The following is a 16,760-nucleotide window of genomic DNA, read 5'->3' on the forward strand; positions in this document are numbered from 1 at the left end:
TATTAACCATCTGTATGATAGTAAAGGGTTAACATTATGTAGTGTGGTAGTGAACGGGTTAAAAGTATCAAAAACAGCCATTTTGGGATTCAGGTGTGGGTTGTGTGTCCATGTTCCAGTGTTCTAGCAGTGTGTGTGTGTGTGCGTCGTGGCATGGCAACTCTGACCAGGACGTGTAATGGCTCTGCTGGGACAGCCTCAAAGTGCTTCTTCAGCGCTCATTAATGGAGCAAATTGAACAGGTTTCCCATCCCGGCTCCGTAATGAGGGCCTCCATCTCCTCCCCCACCACCACCACCACCTCCGCCGCCGCCCTGCGGAGTATTGTTCCCCTACAGTCGGGGTCAGGCTCGCCGAGCTGTAATTGCAGCACTTTGACCCTCTTTTGGGGTTTTATTTTGTCACCGGGAGCCGCTCTTTATTGGGTCTGGTATCCCTCAGGTTTTAAAAGCCACAACACCCCTCCTCCCATACCTGGGGAGACAGGGGTGCCGCCTGCCCGCCCGCCTGCCCGGGATCAATATGCCACTGTCGTTAACTGGATTTGTTGCCGCGGAGCTTGCTTACGAGGCAGCAATTAGAGTATAAAGCGACAAGGCCGGGGTGTGCGTGTGCGTGCGCGCGTGTGTGTGTGCGTGTGCGTGTGTGCGTGGCTGTGGCCGGGCACGGCGTGGCCCTGGGGGGATGGAACTGTCAGGGGCACAGGCCCGGCTTCATTAGAGGCGGAGGAGACAATGGAGATCCATACTGTCTGTGTAATTCACCGAGGGGGGAGGTGGGGCTGATTTGTGAGGGACAGTTAGCAAACAGATAGAGAGAGGTCATAGGTTAGGAGTGAATGTGGACACTCGCTCACAGTGGAATTCACTTACATGTCGCCATTGTTTTATTAGCAGAGACGGTGGTTTGAGTCAGGAGCTCCACGAAGCGAGTGGCATGGGGTGCGTTCGCGCGGCGTGCCGTGTGTACTTACGCAATGCTGCGAGAGGATACTTTCATTACAATCGGGCGCTACAGAGCTGGACATCTAGTCCTCAAGTGGCCAAACATTAGACGTCTAACTGGCCAAACATTCTCTGAGTTTCAGGCTACAGTAGGTCACCGGTCAAGTGAATCTAGATGCCAGAGGCGTCCAATCTAGCACCAAAACACTGTTGTTTTTAGAGAGAACGCCATCGGCTCTGAGTGGGAGAAGGAGAGGATGTTGGGCAGCGTGCGTGTGTGTGTGTGTGTGTGTGTGTGTGTGTGTGTGTGTGTGTGTGTGTGTGTGTGTGTGTGTGTGTGTGTGTGTGTGTGTGTGTGTGTGTGTGTGTGTGTGCGTGTCTGTGTGCGTGTGCGCGTGTGTGTGTGTGCGCGTGTGTGTGTGTGCGAGTGTGTGTGTGTGTGCCTGTGTCTGTGTATGTGTGCGTGTGCGCATGCGCGTGTGCGTGTGTGTGTGTGCGAGTGTGCGAGTGTGTCTCTCTATCGAAGGAGTACACAGTTCCTTTACTGTTTTCATCCACTGTTACACTAAGGGCTAGATCCACAAAGAATGGATTGCACGGTGCTAATTGCACCCTTACTTACAATTAATTATGAATTGAAAATGGGGGACCCTGATGTAAAGAGGACGAAAGTCTTTCTCTGGTCTGCATCCCATTAACAATTGTGTGTATTGAGCCGTACTGTATTGTACCCATTCTGCAATCTGTACAATTTTCAATCAATCAATCACCGTGCAGGGTCCGTCAACGCACAGTCCCTTATTGATTATCTGGTTGAAAATATGCCTACTGATTAAAGCTGCTAACAATAATTATCCTCTCAGGTGGAAAAAGGGCCACAGATCCTATCGACAGCCAACCGTTGCCTTCAATAGCCTAAAGCCCTAAACGCTCTATGAGCATAGTTAATTCAATCTCATCAGACATATCTGCCAAAACTGAAAGGTCCAACCATTAAAAATACCAATCCCTGACCCTATGTACATCGGCTATAATGTATACTAGTTTTTCGATGCGAAGCACTTGATATGACCAACAGTGTCACTAGTGATCAACTGATGGCGATTATTTCAAAATGCCAGATATCAGCCTGATTAATCACTAGACGCCACTAACTCACGTCATGCCTGTCGCTGAGCGATGAAGGTACATGATTGGGCGGCTGGATCAGGTGACCAACAACGTCACTGGTAAACGCAGAAGTGGAATGGACCTGTCTCAAAACCCTGCCCTCTTTTCTTGATCCTCCAATCACAGCTGTCGCTTACCTCTGACTTCCTCGTACAAACAAAGTTTGTACGAGGAAGTCAGAGGTAAGCGACAGCTGTGATTGGAGGATCAAGAAAAGGGGCAGGGTTTGAGACAGGTCTAGGGTCCAGCACATACTAGGTCATGACATAGTCTTGTTTTCCCTCTATGCACGACAGTGCCGTTAAAACTACATAGAAATGCATTGAAAACGATCTAAATGGCTTTATAATTAATATTCTGTAACTCCCGGCTACATGGTATGCTAATGCGGGGCAGCACATTGCATGCCATCGTTTTTATGGAACCTCTTCTATACTATACTCTGTACACCCTTGTACAACCGAGCTTTGACAATGGATAAAATCCCATGGCATCATATTGAAACAGTATCATTTGAGAAGCTATGACAACTTAATTCAGTTTGATATATATATTATGTCTAGTCTTGCATAACTTGAACCAGCTTCATAGGCCTATATGAGGTTTATCAGCAGGGAAAATGGAAATATGATGACCAGGAGCAAAGCAGGTGGCAAACAATTTTCCCACCCCACCCGCCCAACCACCTCCAATGTACAGCAAAATGACCACCGTGTGAATAATTATGGTCAATGGCCAGAATGCATCCCTATTCTACTGAACTGCTGTTACCTTTGAAAATCAATGATCACACAAAATAATTGTTTCATCTCTATTTTAGGTCAATATGTGGCAATATATGTCTCTAGTGAGGTTCGGGTAGGTTTATAAATAATGTTCTAGGTGAAAAATCAACAAAATGCAGACACCTTCTAGCCATAAACGTCCCCGGACACAGATATTCTGAGGCTGTTGATGGGGGTACTAGAGGACGAGGGGAAGGTGATCACTGAAGTGGAAAAATACCCAGAATTATATCGACCAAGTGACCTTTTCCACTATGACAATAATTTTTCTTAACAATCTACATTTTTCAGTAGAAGACATTATCAGGCTACATATCTATTCTAGTCTATTCAAGATGTAATGATGAAACATTTGAGATATGACATTCACTGTTGTATCACTGTAGCTCGTCAACATACTCTCTGCCGTGGCATGGCACACGAGTCACGACTGATGTAGCCGGTAAAACTACGTCCCCCGCTGCGCTCCGCCACCACTTCCGTGTTGCGGGGCGTACTGTACAGTACAGTACGTGCTCCATGTATTTAGGTTGTTAGCCTCAGCGATGCTGCCTGCAGCTGCATTCTCATCTAAATGTGTCACGGGTCGACTCTATACTCAGTTATGAACTAAATCACTACACCTCAGAAGGCTCAACATGCCACCTCTCTCAGGCCAATCCAGAAACACCATACATTTTATTATGGTGTACTGTATCTGCTATTTACAGGCATTCCATTTGTCTGTGTCTGTGTCCATATCCATGCGTGCATCTCTCTCCAGGCAGTGTGACCGTGCTCTGCTCTGTCTGTGTGAGACCATTCGTTGGCCATGAGACATGGGTTCCATATGGCACTGGGACAGTTATGGAGGTTGGGGCGGGTGCCTTGGAGTCCCTAGTGACCAGACAGTTGTCTTTCCCCAATGGGGTCAAACGGTGGACCCCCTGTCTGGCACAGGGGGATGCAGGGGGTGGGGTGGGGGGGGGCCCTAATGTATCGTTTGGGATTGACCCTGACCTGATGCTCTAGATCACATTCCATTTTAGGGGACAATTTGGTTTCAAGCCCCATTGTGTATTCCTTTCAATTGATTCTGTCAATAGCACTCAGCGTGTGAGGGCGTGGCTCTTCTCAGTGAAGCCACTCAGTTTGAGAGTTCACGTCATTTTAGAGCCTATATAGGACAGTAAAAATAATCTTGTTGCAACTGTGCTTTGTGTCGAAACACTCAATCCACTGACACTCTTCTCTACCGCTGTGTCATCAACGACGTGAGTGTTACATGCACATCTAACGCAGGCTGAAATAAGGGTCCAGTATGCATGAATATATCCTGCAGCTGTATTGTGGAGCGCGTGTTTAGATGTTATATAATAAACATATCATAAACATTATACACATCAAAACAGATAAGTTAAGAAAAAATTATAAATAACCCTTTCATCACATACTGTATGCGTGTGTGTGTTTGTGTTGTGCTGGCAAATCTGTGCGCAAACACAACCCGGATGCCTATTGCTTAATAACAGCGGAGCAGTGCTGCCGTTGCTTCCGCGTTTTCCCTGATTGGCTGCGACACGCCCGGCAACCGCAGAGCGGAGCGGAGCGGCAGAGCTTGCGGCATTATGTAACCGCCCTAATCCGCCATGATTTTCATTCGGCGCTCAGCTCACCTGGCAGCGCAGCGGTCCTGCGGTCCGTTGTTGACAAGTTCGAATCCCATCAATTTTTTTTTTTTTACCGTTTTTCTTTTTTTTTCATGTATTCTTTCGCCGGTTAAGGTTAGGCATGGTTAAGGTTAAGGTTAGGCATTGTTTCGGAGTTGGTTAAGGTTAGAACGGTTAAGTTTAGGCGCTGTTAAGGAGCTGGTTAAGGTTAGAGTTTGTCTTAGAGAATGGCAATATTCTTTCTATGGTTAAGGTTAAGGTTAGGCATGGTTAAGGTTAAGGTTAAGGTTAGGCATTGTTTCGGAGTTGGTTAAGGTTAGAACGGTTAAGTTTAGGCGCTGTTAAGGAGCTGGTTAAGGTTAGCGTTTGTCTTAGAGAATGGCAATAGACAGCCTATTTCCGCACTGCCGCTCTCCCGCGTTGCCGGGGTCACATGGTCAAATTGTCACATTCTTGCACTGCTCCGCTGTTAAAAAGCAACACGCAACCCGGACCGCAGCTTCCCTTCAAGCCTGAGACGCTATCATCAATAACATGTTATACTTACTTCAAAGACCACATGTTGACTTACAACAACTTGCACCACAGCAGTATCTGCTTGCTTGTTAACCAGTTTCTTTCTCTTTCTGTATTGAGACTGATGCTCCGGCTGATAGAATAGAATAGAATAGAATAGAATAGAATAGAATAGGCCGGGGCACCCAAGTGGCGAACCATGTAACTCGCTGCATCGCGAAGCGGCCGACCCGGGTTCGATTCCCGGACCCGGCGTCCTTTGCCGAATGTCTTCCCCCCGCTCTGTCTCCCGTTCTTCCTCTCTCTCTCTCTACCGGACTGCCCGGTAGTAAAAACAATAAAAATCTACCAAAAACATTAAAAAAAAGAATAGAATAGAATAGAATAAAAATACTTGATTTATCCCGTCAGATAGTACTGTCACCATGTGCTCAGTGATGCAGTGAGGCACAGTGATGCGTTATAAAGTCTGACGGATGTCGGAATGAAGGACTTCCTGTGTTGTTCAGTGTTGCATCTTGGGAGTCTTAGTCTAACACTGAACGTGCTCCTTCTGATCACATTAACTTTACCGGCACGTACAAAAAAACAGATCTACAGTATGATTCCCTATTGGCGATGGAGTTGCACCTATTGAGCGTTTTCTAGGTCCACTTACATTTTTACGAGCAAGGCCTCATTTTCCCTGGAAGACTTCCAGGTGGGGACTGTCATGCATTGATTTAGAGGGAAGTGCGCTCTTCCTCCTGGTATTGCGACGTCTCGCAGGATGTCCCATTCCGCCCGAGGAATCATTATGTTATTCCCGCTGCTCCCAAGGCAACGTTTATGCGTAAAGCTTTGTAACAGATTTGAAGGCACACCTGTCTTATGAGATTGAATTCCACGTTAAGGCCCCGACACACACCCACGTGAGTAGGAGCTGAGAACAACACAATCTGTCCTGTTTAAAGGCAAGCCTACTGTGTGTTAATCTCACACAGCAATCGTTATGTATATAAAGCCTGTATGTCATCATCGTCCTGTGAGTCATGCTGTTTGTTGGTTTGTTTTTTGGGCCTCCTGAGAGAGATTAAGGCACCTGTGTATTGTGACTAGACCCGTGCCTATGACGTGTGTGTGTGTGTGTGTGTTTGTATTTTGTATTGTCATTTATTTGTAACAGTGATAATAAGAGATGTATTTCAGATTCAGATTCAAATGTGTAACATACATTCAGAAAAACATGAGATGCTTGTTTTTCCCGGCTCATCAACCGCAGTCGATTTTTTTAAACATAATTCACAACGTATATTCTATCTATACAAACTATACAATACAGCGGATGAATAATACAGTGTAAGTAGCAGCAGTGTGTGGTGTAATGCGTGTGCTTGTGTGGTGTGTAAGTCACTTAAGGTGCTAGTTTTCTCTCCAGTTTGGATTAAACTTGGTGAATAGATTGACGGATGATGGCGACCGACTACATCTCCAACAGAGGGATGGCAGGTGGGAACATAAGTGGACATGAGGTGGACATTCAGAGGTCTACTCAGAGGTCTATTCAGAGGTCCACTCAGACCACACAATATTATAATAAGTCTCCATGGTCTACTTACTCCTACATGTCCTACGAGTGGAGTGACGGCTTTACAGGTGGATGGAGTCTGCACAATAGATAAGGATCCCATGAACCAGTGGCGGCTCTACCACTAGGGGCGCTAGGGCGCCGACCCACCTGCTGGCCAGCTGCTGTTAAATCAGAGAAGAAGACAATAAAACTTTTTCGTTTTTGTGTTTTATAGCCCTATAAATAATATAAACATGTTTAAAATTAATAATATTTACTCATTTTAAGTATGTTTGTATTTCCAATGCACAATATAACGTTATTATCTAAATTAAAAAAACATCGTGTTCCAGAGCAGGAAGTGACATCACGTTTTTTTTTTTTTTTTTTTTTCGGCCCGGGCTATACGCGATAGCGCTCTGAGTGCGCGTCACAGTTTGATCGCTGTCTCCGTCACAGCCAATCAGTGCATACGGCGTTGTGCATTGAAATATGACTATTATGTTGGAATCCGAGCGCGATTTGAAGCGGTCTAGAAAGCAGCGTGAACTTCCGTGAGAATTTCCATAGCCGCATTTCGCGGAGACGCTCTCTGATTGGCCGATGCCAGTATTTTTTTCTATGGCAGAATTTCACAGAGACGATCTCTGATTGGCCGAATCCAATTTCTAATGTTCCAATTCTAGCTTCTAGCTTGGTTCCTGGTACTAGGACTGTTGTTTGTCTTAGAGCGTGCCGTGCTGTGACTGCAAGTTCTTTAGACTGTTAAGCTTAGGCACTCTTTCAAAGTTGGTTAAGGTTAGAGTTTGTCTTAGAGCATGGCGATAGAACGCCAGGTAGTTTGCAGTCTGTTCGAGCGGAAATGGACAAAGGAATGTACTTGTTGAGTGTTGTGCTAACGTCGACGAGCTCAGCTGAGCTAACACTTGGCTAACAAGCTATATGGCGGATTATACACGTTTCCTGCCCTGGACGTTTCAACTAAACAGTGAGTCTCTCTCTCTCTCTCTCTAACGTTAGTAGTACTAGGCTGGTGCGGGCTAACTGGCTATCGTTCTGGCAGCTAACGTTAGTAGTACTAGACTGGTGCGGGCTAACTGGCTATCGTTCTGGGAGCTAACGTTAGTAGTACTACTAGGCTGGTGCGGGCTAACTGGCTATCGTTCTGGGAGCTAACGTTAGTAGTACTACTAGGCTGGTGCGGGCTAACTGGCTATCGTTCTGGGAGCTAACGTTAGTAGTACTACTAGGCTGGTGCGGGCTAACTGGCTATCGTTCTGGGAGCTAACGTTAGTAGTACTACTAGGCTGGTGCGGGCTAACTGGCTATCGTTCTGTGATTTGTTTACTTGGTAACACGGGTTGCTAAGGAATTTAGGTTCGAGGTTGAAGAAATCTCTCTCTCTCTCTCTCTCTCTCTCTTCTTAACGTTAACGGTTGTAAATAGTTTTTTTAGGAGCAGTACTACTGCTGGCCATTCATGAAGCGAGACATTGCTGATTGTTTATTTATCGATGGCTCATTGATTTAACTACTGCAGCTCTCTCGGATTGAAAATACGTGGATTATGGCTTGTTCAATATCGTCTATGTTTGAATGAATGAATGAATGAGAACTTTATTAACAGATTGCAGAATGGGTACAATACAGTACGGCTCAATACACACAATTGTTAAGGGGATGCAGACCAGAGAAAGACGTTTGTCTTGTTTACATCAGGGTCCCAGATTTTCGATTCATATCGATAGTTTAATAGCTAGCCTTGGCTCGTTTAACAATATGCAAAATATGTGTACAGCCCTGTACTCATACTGAAGTTATTCTTGGTATATAATAGGTCTGATTGTGTAACGAATCGATTCCACGTCGCGCTGTGTGTGAGAGAGAGAAGGAGAGAGGGAGAGATCTGCCTGTGTTTGGAGACGGGCGAGTTTTGTTTCTAACTTTTCTATTTATATTGTGTTTCAAGTTGTGAATTAGAGTCTAGACTATACTTTATTTGACTGGTTGTGTGTTGTTGTAGTAACAGCTGAGCGACTCGTTCATAAGAGCCGATTCATTGCCGTGAGCGTGAGTCGAATCGCTCACGTCTTGCCATGAGTCTTGCGTGGTACAGTACTGTACTGTACATGTTCGCAAAATATTTGGTATAGCGCCCCTAGTGGCGAAGTACCCAGCGGCCGCCACTGCCATGAACATGTATTAGTGTGATGTTTGGACCGTACTGTACCCTGCTTCTCCAGAGAAAAGCACACACTGCTGCACATGTTATACATGGGTGTACTACTAAGACATGTTCTTGGGAGCGGTGTGCGGTCTGTACATAATCCATCGACTTTCAACATCCAAAAGAGTTTCATACGATAGTCATCTGATGCCGTCTGTTCTCAACCCGAGGAAACTCTTCGATCTTTTCAACTTTATTTTCTATTGAACCTGCACTATGGTATGACATCACACTTCAAAGGGTGCGTCAAACATCCTTGTTTCTGGCAGACAACAGTTTCCCACTACTATTCCCTACTAATAGGGCACAGGGAGGTTCAATGTGGTGTTTCCCCTTCAACACACTGACAGACCATGGAAGAATATACACCTAAATGTACTTCAAGTTTCAAGTTTCTTTAATAGTTGTCATAGTAAAATACAGAATACTTTTCCATGAAATGCGTTTTCTGTATGAGCTCCTGAGAGTGTGCTAGATAAAATAGATAAAAAGTATAAAATAGAAAAAGGCAAGAGTACGTAAACAAAAAGTGTTCAGTCAATCAATATACATCTACAATATACAATACAGAGTACAAAAATAGTAACAGTGAGGTACAATGCAGCAATGGGATCAGGTACAACTTAGGGTAAGGTGCAATGAGGTATGAATTGTAGTGCAAATCTCTTTGTTAATAAATATAAAGTGTGTTAAAGTGTTTAAAGTGAGTAGAGTGGGTGTTACGTGAGTGTTTATTTAAAGTGAGTGTGTGCGTGTGGATGTGTGTGCTGTGAGTGTAGATGATGGGTTGTGATAGTGTCATTGTCGTTGAGCATCCTGATGGCCTGCATGGGGATAGAAGCTCCTTCTGAGGCCATGGTTAGACTAGGTGTTTTTGTTTTCGTTTTGTTGCTGAATGAATATGTTTGCTGTCCCTGTTAAATAGAAATGCCGTTTTGGCAGGAAAATTAAATGAAATTGTGTTTGGTTTTGGAAAAACGCCAAAACTCGCCGACAACGTGTCGTGTAATCTGCGCGGAGCCGTTTTGCCCAATGCCCATGCGCAGTAGAGACCAAGGCCAAATCCTCCGCCTCCCAACATGCATGTCAACAAACCAGCAGCCACGCAAGAGTCGATTGCATGAGCAGCTCAGAGCTCCTCTTTCAACATAACAAGCATTAAACAAAATGGCCCAGTCATCTATTCACTTTTGTTTAATACATGAGGCGTTGTCTCTAATGTTATCTAGCTACTGATAGCTCCCGATATCATCAGTTTTGTGCTGGCTGGCTAACGTGAGCTAACGTTAGCTACCTACCGTAGCTACCTAACTACCAGACCCTGTTAGCTCTGAGCTCCTCTTTCAACATAGCGAGCATTAAACAAAATGGCCCAGTCATCTATTCACTTTTGTTTAATACATTAGGCGTTGTCTCTAATGTTATCTAGCTACTGATAGCTCCCGATATCATCAGTTTGGTGCTGGCTGGCTAACGTGAGCTAACGTTAGCTGCTAGCCACAATGCTATACTGTTATAATGGCATATTCCTATCGCGTTAGCATGTAAGCTAACAAAATCGGCGCCGATGAGACTAAACTCCGCTCTTGGTGGTCAATTGTGTCGATGTTAGTTTTGTTTCATCAACAAATGAGAGGCAGAACACACAGTGAATGTATCCGTTTTGTTTATTGCACTTTAATTGCTGAAAAATAAGTGCTACATTGGCTAAATAGCACACAGAGGCATTTAAAGATGGCGGCTTGTTGACATTTCTTTGCAGGAAGTGTATTGGCACATTCAAGTTCTGATTGGTTGAAAATTGCCTTCATGTTCGCCACCTACTGCCACCTACTGCTTTGGCATTGTACTACATCACTGTGCTCAGGAGGCAAAACGAAAGTGCTCAGGTTGCAAAACGAATGTCTAACTCGGCTGCCACTACGTTGCGACCTGGAAAAGCGAAACTCATCCTGAAAACGAAACGAAAACACCCTAGGTGTAACCGACGCTTGAGTCTCTCTGTACTTGCCATGAGACTCCGGTAGCGCTTGCCTGACCGCAGCAGTTCAAAGAGGCAGTTGTGTGGGTGACTAGAGTCTTTGATTATTCTCTTAGCCTTGCTCCTGCAACGCTTGTTGTAAATGTCCTGGAGAGTGGGAAGTCCACCTCCAATTGTGCATTCGGCTGAACTTGAGGTGGAATATCATCTTGCTGGTCATGATTAGAGCCAATCTACAGTGGAGAGTGGAGGGAAGGGGGGAAGGGGGAGGAGATATTGGAGATATTGGAAGCATTATCTATTGTGCAGCCTATATTCCCCACCCCACCCCCTAGTAGGTCAGGTTACATGATTAATGTTGAGTTATAATACGTTAATATTGATTATTATTTACAGTTGAAAGCAAGGTTGGAAGAGTGTTTGTTTATTATATTCAGAGATACTATTATTTGCATTAGTTAGTAGAAATGCAAGTCCTAGTAACCAGCTGTGTCTGATTATAATAATTTAAGCTTTTGTGAAGTAGAGAAAAGAGAATGTAATGTGCACCGGTTAACTTCTATATAAAAAAATCTTTGTCTTACAACCCGGCGTTTGGACAGTCCATTATTTCGAAGGTAGTTATTCTACAGTTCGGTGCCAAAACCCCGGGAGCTATGAGCCTTTTGCTTGGATGTGCTCCCATACAGGTTCCACCTCTCTCTGTGTGCCGCTTAATTTACGATATAGGTTTTTCATACCTTAGACCCCCAACCGGCTGACAACCTTTTATTGTTACCCGGAGCCCCTACCTGCTCTTTACAGCTGTTTAGATCTGACACCGCCACCATTGACCTGATGTAGTAAACTCTAAGCTGAACCAGGGCTTCATTGTCCCCTGAGCATCCTGATGGTGCTTTATTCCCTCAAATCCATAAACCCACTTTCACGGGTGCCTGTTCAGCCTCCACTGCTAGTTAGGTGCATTTAGTATTCTTTCTATTACGCTTCATACGCTGCATATTCCCAGGGCACCGTGAGCTCTGCAAGGCAAAGAGTCTCGGACCACAGTTCAAGTGTTAGGTTAGTGCCGATTGCTGAATAATTCCGGAGGCACTGTAATTGCTTGATGCATATCCACTCGCATTGCCCGATCTCTATAGGCTACGGCTACGCGAACTGGCCTAGCTTGTACCAGGCAGTCGTATGCCGGGATACTACACAATATTTATGTCTTTCACGATGGTCACCATGTGAGATTATCATAGGTTATCATAGCAGTAATATCTAGCTGTGTCTTGGCCGGGAGGCAGGGCGGACTACATGTTTGTCCCCGACAGATCGAAGCATTGCCGTCTTGACATGAAGCTGGCCAGGGATCAGGGAGGAGGGCTTGGGTTTGGACTTCTCGTTTTTAACTAAGACTAATAAGACTCCCAAGATGTAGTACTGAATGGCACAGGAAGTCCTTCATTCCGACAGGCGACAGCCATCAGACTTTATAATGCACCACTGTGCCTCACTGCATCACTGAGCACAGGGTGACAGTAGGCTACTACCTTCCTGGACTTTTACTTTTACAATTTTACACTTACTGTATATTTCTGTATATTTTGACTGTATATTTTATATTAGAATGTAACATAGGAAATGTATATCCCGGACCGTATTTTATTCTTAGGCTTATTTTTATTCTTGTTTTTTTGTTTTTGTCTACCCAAATGTTTACTGTTTACTGTGAGCGATTTGTAGTGCCAAATTTTCCTCGGGATGAATAAAGTATTTATATTCTATTCTATTCTATTCTATTGAGGAATAGTTAGAGAACGTGTAGCAGGGATTGTCAGATTATATTATAAATAAATGATGATGATGATGATGATGATGATGATGATGATGATGATGATGATGATGATGATGATGATGATGATGATGATGATGATGATGTTGTCTGATCCCGGCATTAGTGTCTCTCCCAAAAACACTGCAATCTGTAATGATCACACTGAGGTAGCTGGTAAATTGACAATGAGTAGTGCTTTTTTTTATTGCCTATATTTATGTCTTCTACATGGTATATTACCATGCCCATACCTGTACCCCCCCCCCCCCCCCCCCCCCATGCTGCTATGACACCTGCATTTCCCCAAGGCGATCAATAAAGGAATATCTTATCTTATCTTATTCATTCTCAACCCTTAACCCAAGTAAACCTTTCGATCTTTTCAACTTTATTTTCTATTGAACCTGTGCTTTAGTATGACATCACACTTTAAAGGTTGCATCAGACGTCCTTGTTTCTGACATCGGAAGACACCAGTTTCCTGCTACTATTCCTACTACACTACTAATGTTGAGGTTCAATGTGGTGTTCCCCTTCAACACCTGACCCACCGTGGAAGAATAAATATAGAGCCAGACATTTATATGTACTTGAGGTGGAATATCATCTTGCTGGTCATGATTAGAGCCAATCTACAGTGGAGAGTGGAGGGAAGGGGGCGGGGGAGATGGAGCTTGAGTCGGGAGGAGAGGAGCAGTAATACTTTTGGTTCTGGGCTCTGGTCCAAAATCGAGTGCATGGTTGAGAGGGTAATGGAGCAGACATTCTGAGAATATCCACTGAGCGCAAAGACAAAACTGCCATTCAGCACAAAGAAAAAAAACACTTGAAACCCGGCTTAACACATTCATAATGCCTAAACAAGAACTACCCTTAGAGCTGCAATGTGTACAATTTGTTTAGTTTGAATTCTGCTCCAAAATATACCTTAACATGGACACACGACTCACAGTTTATGCTTACAGTGAGTGGGTTTCATTGACCGGTGTGTAGCAGCAGTGCAGAGATATTCCATTCCAACGTTTCACTGCGAGGCTCCGCCTGCCAACCAATCGGAGAGGCTCAAAGGGAATTTCGGTGAAATATGCACGTTTTTGGATGTAAGAGCTCATACAAACAGTTTATGGCCTCATAAGTCAGATTCATTCTATGGAGCAGCTCGCAAATACTGACTTGAACAGTTTTGTCGAGGAACATGTGGATTTGTAAAACGGGTGGCATTCCCCTTTAAATAGCTTTTGTGAGGTATTCATTTAATATCCATGTAACATAATATTTGACATATATATGGTGTGGCTATTGTGCCAATTTACTGGGTCTGAATGACAAAATAGGAGTCTCCTTTATCTAATGTTAAACCTCCTCATGCTTGCCAGCATTTGTCAAAGGGTTAGCAAGCCAGCTAGCCACACAACCGTGCCCATTTCCAAATAGTTTTCTAGTTAACATAGAATTAGCTAATTTCACCAACAAGAATGGTGGATGGAACTTGGCACATCGACCAGGGACCTGGATTATGGACTATTTTTTCACATCGGTCAACGCCAAGTATTTCATTTAAATTAATTTCCACCATTGTCCATTGAAATAGATATTCAGTTATAAAGTTACACCTTTTGAACACAAGAGGGCGATGCAAGTTTGCACCACAAAGCCTCAGGTAATCAGCATCAGGTAATACAATTTCCTGTTTGCAACATGGAAATGCTATAGGGACCCTATTGGTGTTGATTTACTTATGTTAAAAAATTTAAGAATAATTTCCATCATTGTCCTGTCTTATTGTTGAAATAAGCCCGCTCCATTTCACATCTCATTAATTATTTGTCCTAGAATTTAGGAGAGGTGTCAATGAACTGTTGGTCTTAACCATGTCCCCATTCTTAGTATCCACAGTTAGTAGCTAGATTAATAAATTGTGGAGGTGGCAATAATCAAATAATCTGGATAAAATCATTGCTTTATCTGTCTGATTCAGATGACGCTATCAGCCATTTTTACCCTCTCTTAGTCCATATATGGGCATAGTGTGTGTCGTGATGCGAGGGCTTCCCCAGTCTTGCCACCAAGAGGATTCCTCAGTTTAACTGGGCATGCGTCGGCCCCAGTCTCCTCCTTAGACCAGACTCATTTAACAAAGCTAACTTTTTTTTCTTCCTCAGACGTGTTACTGACTTATGAAAAGGAATTAGAATCATAGCTGTGGGTATACACTCATTATACCATGGCTAGATTGCTTGATTTGAGCTTCCCGTTTTATAATATATAAGTGTCAAAATCATAACATGTTTAATGAGCCTTAAACATTAAGTTAATAGCAGTAATCATACCATACCACCAGACAAACTGAGTTCTGCCTGGCATCTCATATATTGGCAGAATAACACTGAACAAGTGGTTGCACCCTGGGTCCTCTACTACAGAAAATCGTCAATACAGTTTAATATTATTGATACACTTTATTTACCATACATTTGTTTTGAATTTTCAATTATGTATTGAGATCGTTACAGCCCTAGTTAACAGCAGGTGAGCATGGCAGAATAAAAATCATGGATGCTATCTAGCCAGCCTGGTCCTTTATCTCATGTGTCAGCATGAAGAGCTCTGCATAGCTGGTATTATATTTAACTAGAGACGCAAGCAACATGTATTGATGTTGTAGCTAAGGTGAACATAATATAACTATAAATGAAGGAATCCTGTGTGTGTGTCTTTCTGTTCTTCACAGATCTCAATATCCATTGTCGAATTTTGTGCCATTTGGCCAGATGATGGCATTATAGTGTGTGTGTGTCCATCTGTCCTTTGCACATCTCAAAAACCATTCATCCCATCGGCTTCACACTCAGCTTGTGTATCGCTGATGACCCATGTGAGGGGGTCCGGTGTCGAAGTGGGTGCCATTTGGCCAGATGGTGTTGCTATAGTGTGTGTGTGTCTGTCTGTCCTTTGCATATATCAAGAACCATTTATCTGACCGGCTTCACTCTCTGCGGTTGTATTGCTGAGGACCTAGGGGAGTGCAGTGTTGAGTGTGAAGTCAATCTGATGAGCGGTTCTCAAGAACGCTGCAAGCAGCCATAGCCAAGTTTCAATTTCAAGTTTGTTTTCATTTGTCACATATAACGTACATGTACATTACAGTGAAATGCTTGGTTCTGTATGAGCCCCCTGAGAATGTGCTTCATACAGTAAAAAAAAGGTTTAAGGAATAAAGTCTCTACAAACACTATACAAATATACAAACTAAAGTACAACCTAAGTACACTGAAAGTACAACGAAATAAAAATGCAGAAAATGAGGTACAAAAATGCAAACTTTTTAAAAAGAATCTACTATCTCTACTTCTGGGGGCCAAGCAATTGGCCTGTCCCGAATGGGCACACGCTCTGAACGGCCACGCCCCCAACGGGCACTGCACTAGTCAAACTAATTTGATTTATTTAGAATTAGTATTAGTAAGGCTGTGCTGTGCTGTTATTGATTGCTTGCTGATGACACTGAGAACACCGCTGTATGTTTCCTATTATTCGTCCATCCTCTGTCTTCTATCAGAGTAGCATGGAAAGTCCCTCTGCCAAATCCTCCCTATAGAGGGCCCTATAGTCACAACAGCGCCTCAGCTTGCTAGCCAGAGTATGGGACGCCGCCGCAGCTAAGAGTGCCCTAGAATGGACAGCCTCACTCCAGGTTCACGAGTCAACGTGATGAATAAAATTATAAGCAGCATGTGTATAATTTCAACATCAAAAAGAGATTGCCGGGGAAAGGGGTTTCGTCTCGAAAAACGGAATAGCCGAGTTGAGTGATGTCAAAAAGGTGAGTATGACTAGAATAGATTAAGCAAACACGAGACAGAGAATAACGAGGGAGGCGGAGAGACACTGAAACATGAAGTGATAAAGAGACATTTAGCACGGGCCCCGCGTTCTGTTTTAATAACAGTTTGTCTGATGAATGACTTGAAACTATGCGGCGGCACGTTCAGCCAGAGATTGTCACTATCATCCCAAGTTTCCATCATAAACCTCGAGGTTGTCAACAATTAAGCCCCATAGTAGTGCTGTAATTACCAGGAATTCTATGGTGAAGCCCGACTCCCCTTGATTGCACG

The 16,760-nt window shown here is 43.8% G+C and overlaps 1 protein-coding gene across 1 annotated transcript in view; it reads left to right on the top strand.

Moving 5' to 3' along the window:
* Positions 1 to 263: 263 nt before the first annotated feature.
* Positions 264 to 16,760, top strand: part of robo2 (roundabout, axon guidance receptor, homolog 2) — a gene marked incomplete at both ends in the record, with an annotated part of 78,294 nt that continues 61,797 nt past the window's right edge. The window contains 2 exon segments of the mRNA XM_084310625.1: positions 264 to 360; positions 3,663 to 3,691. Of these exon segments, the coding sequence (XP_084166751.1) occupies positions 264 to 360; positions 3,663 to 3,691 (126 nt within the window).

The sequence above is a fragment of the Notolepis coatsorum genome (genome assembly GCF_963971535.1).
Source record: "Notolepis coatsorum genome assembly, chromosome: 1".
Taxonomy (NCBI): domain Eukaryota; kingdom Metazoa; phylum Chordata; class Actinopteri; order Aulopiformes; family Paralepididae; genus Notolepis; species Notolepis coatsorum.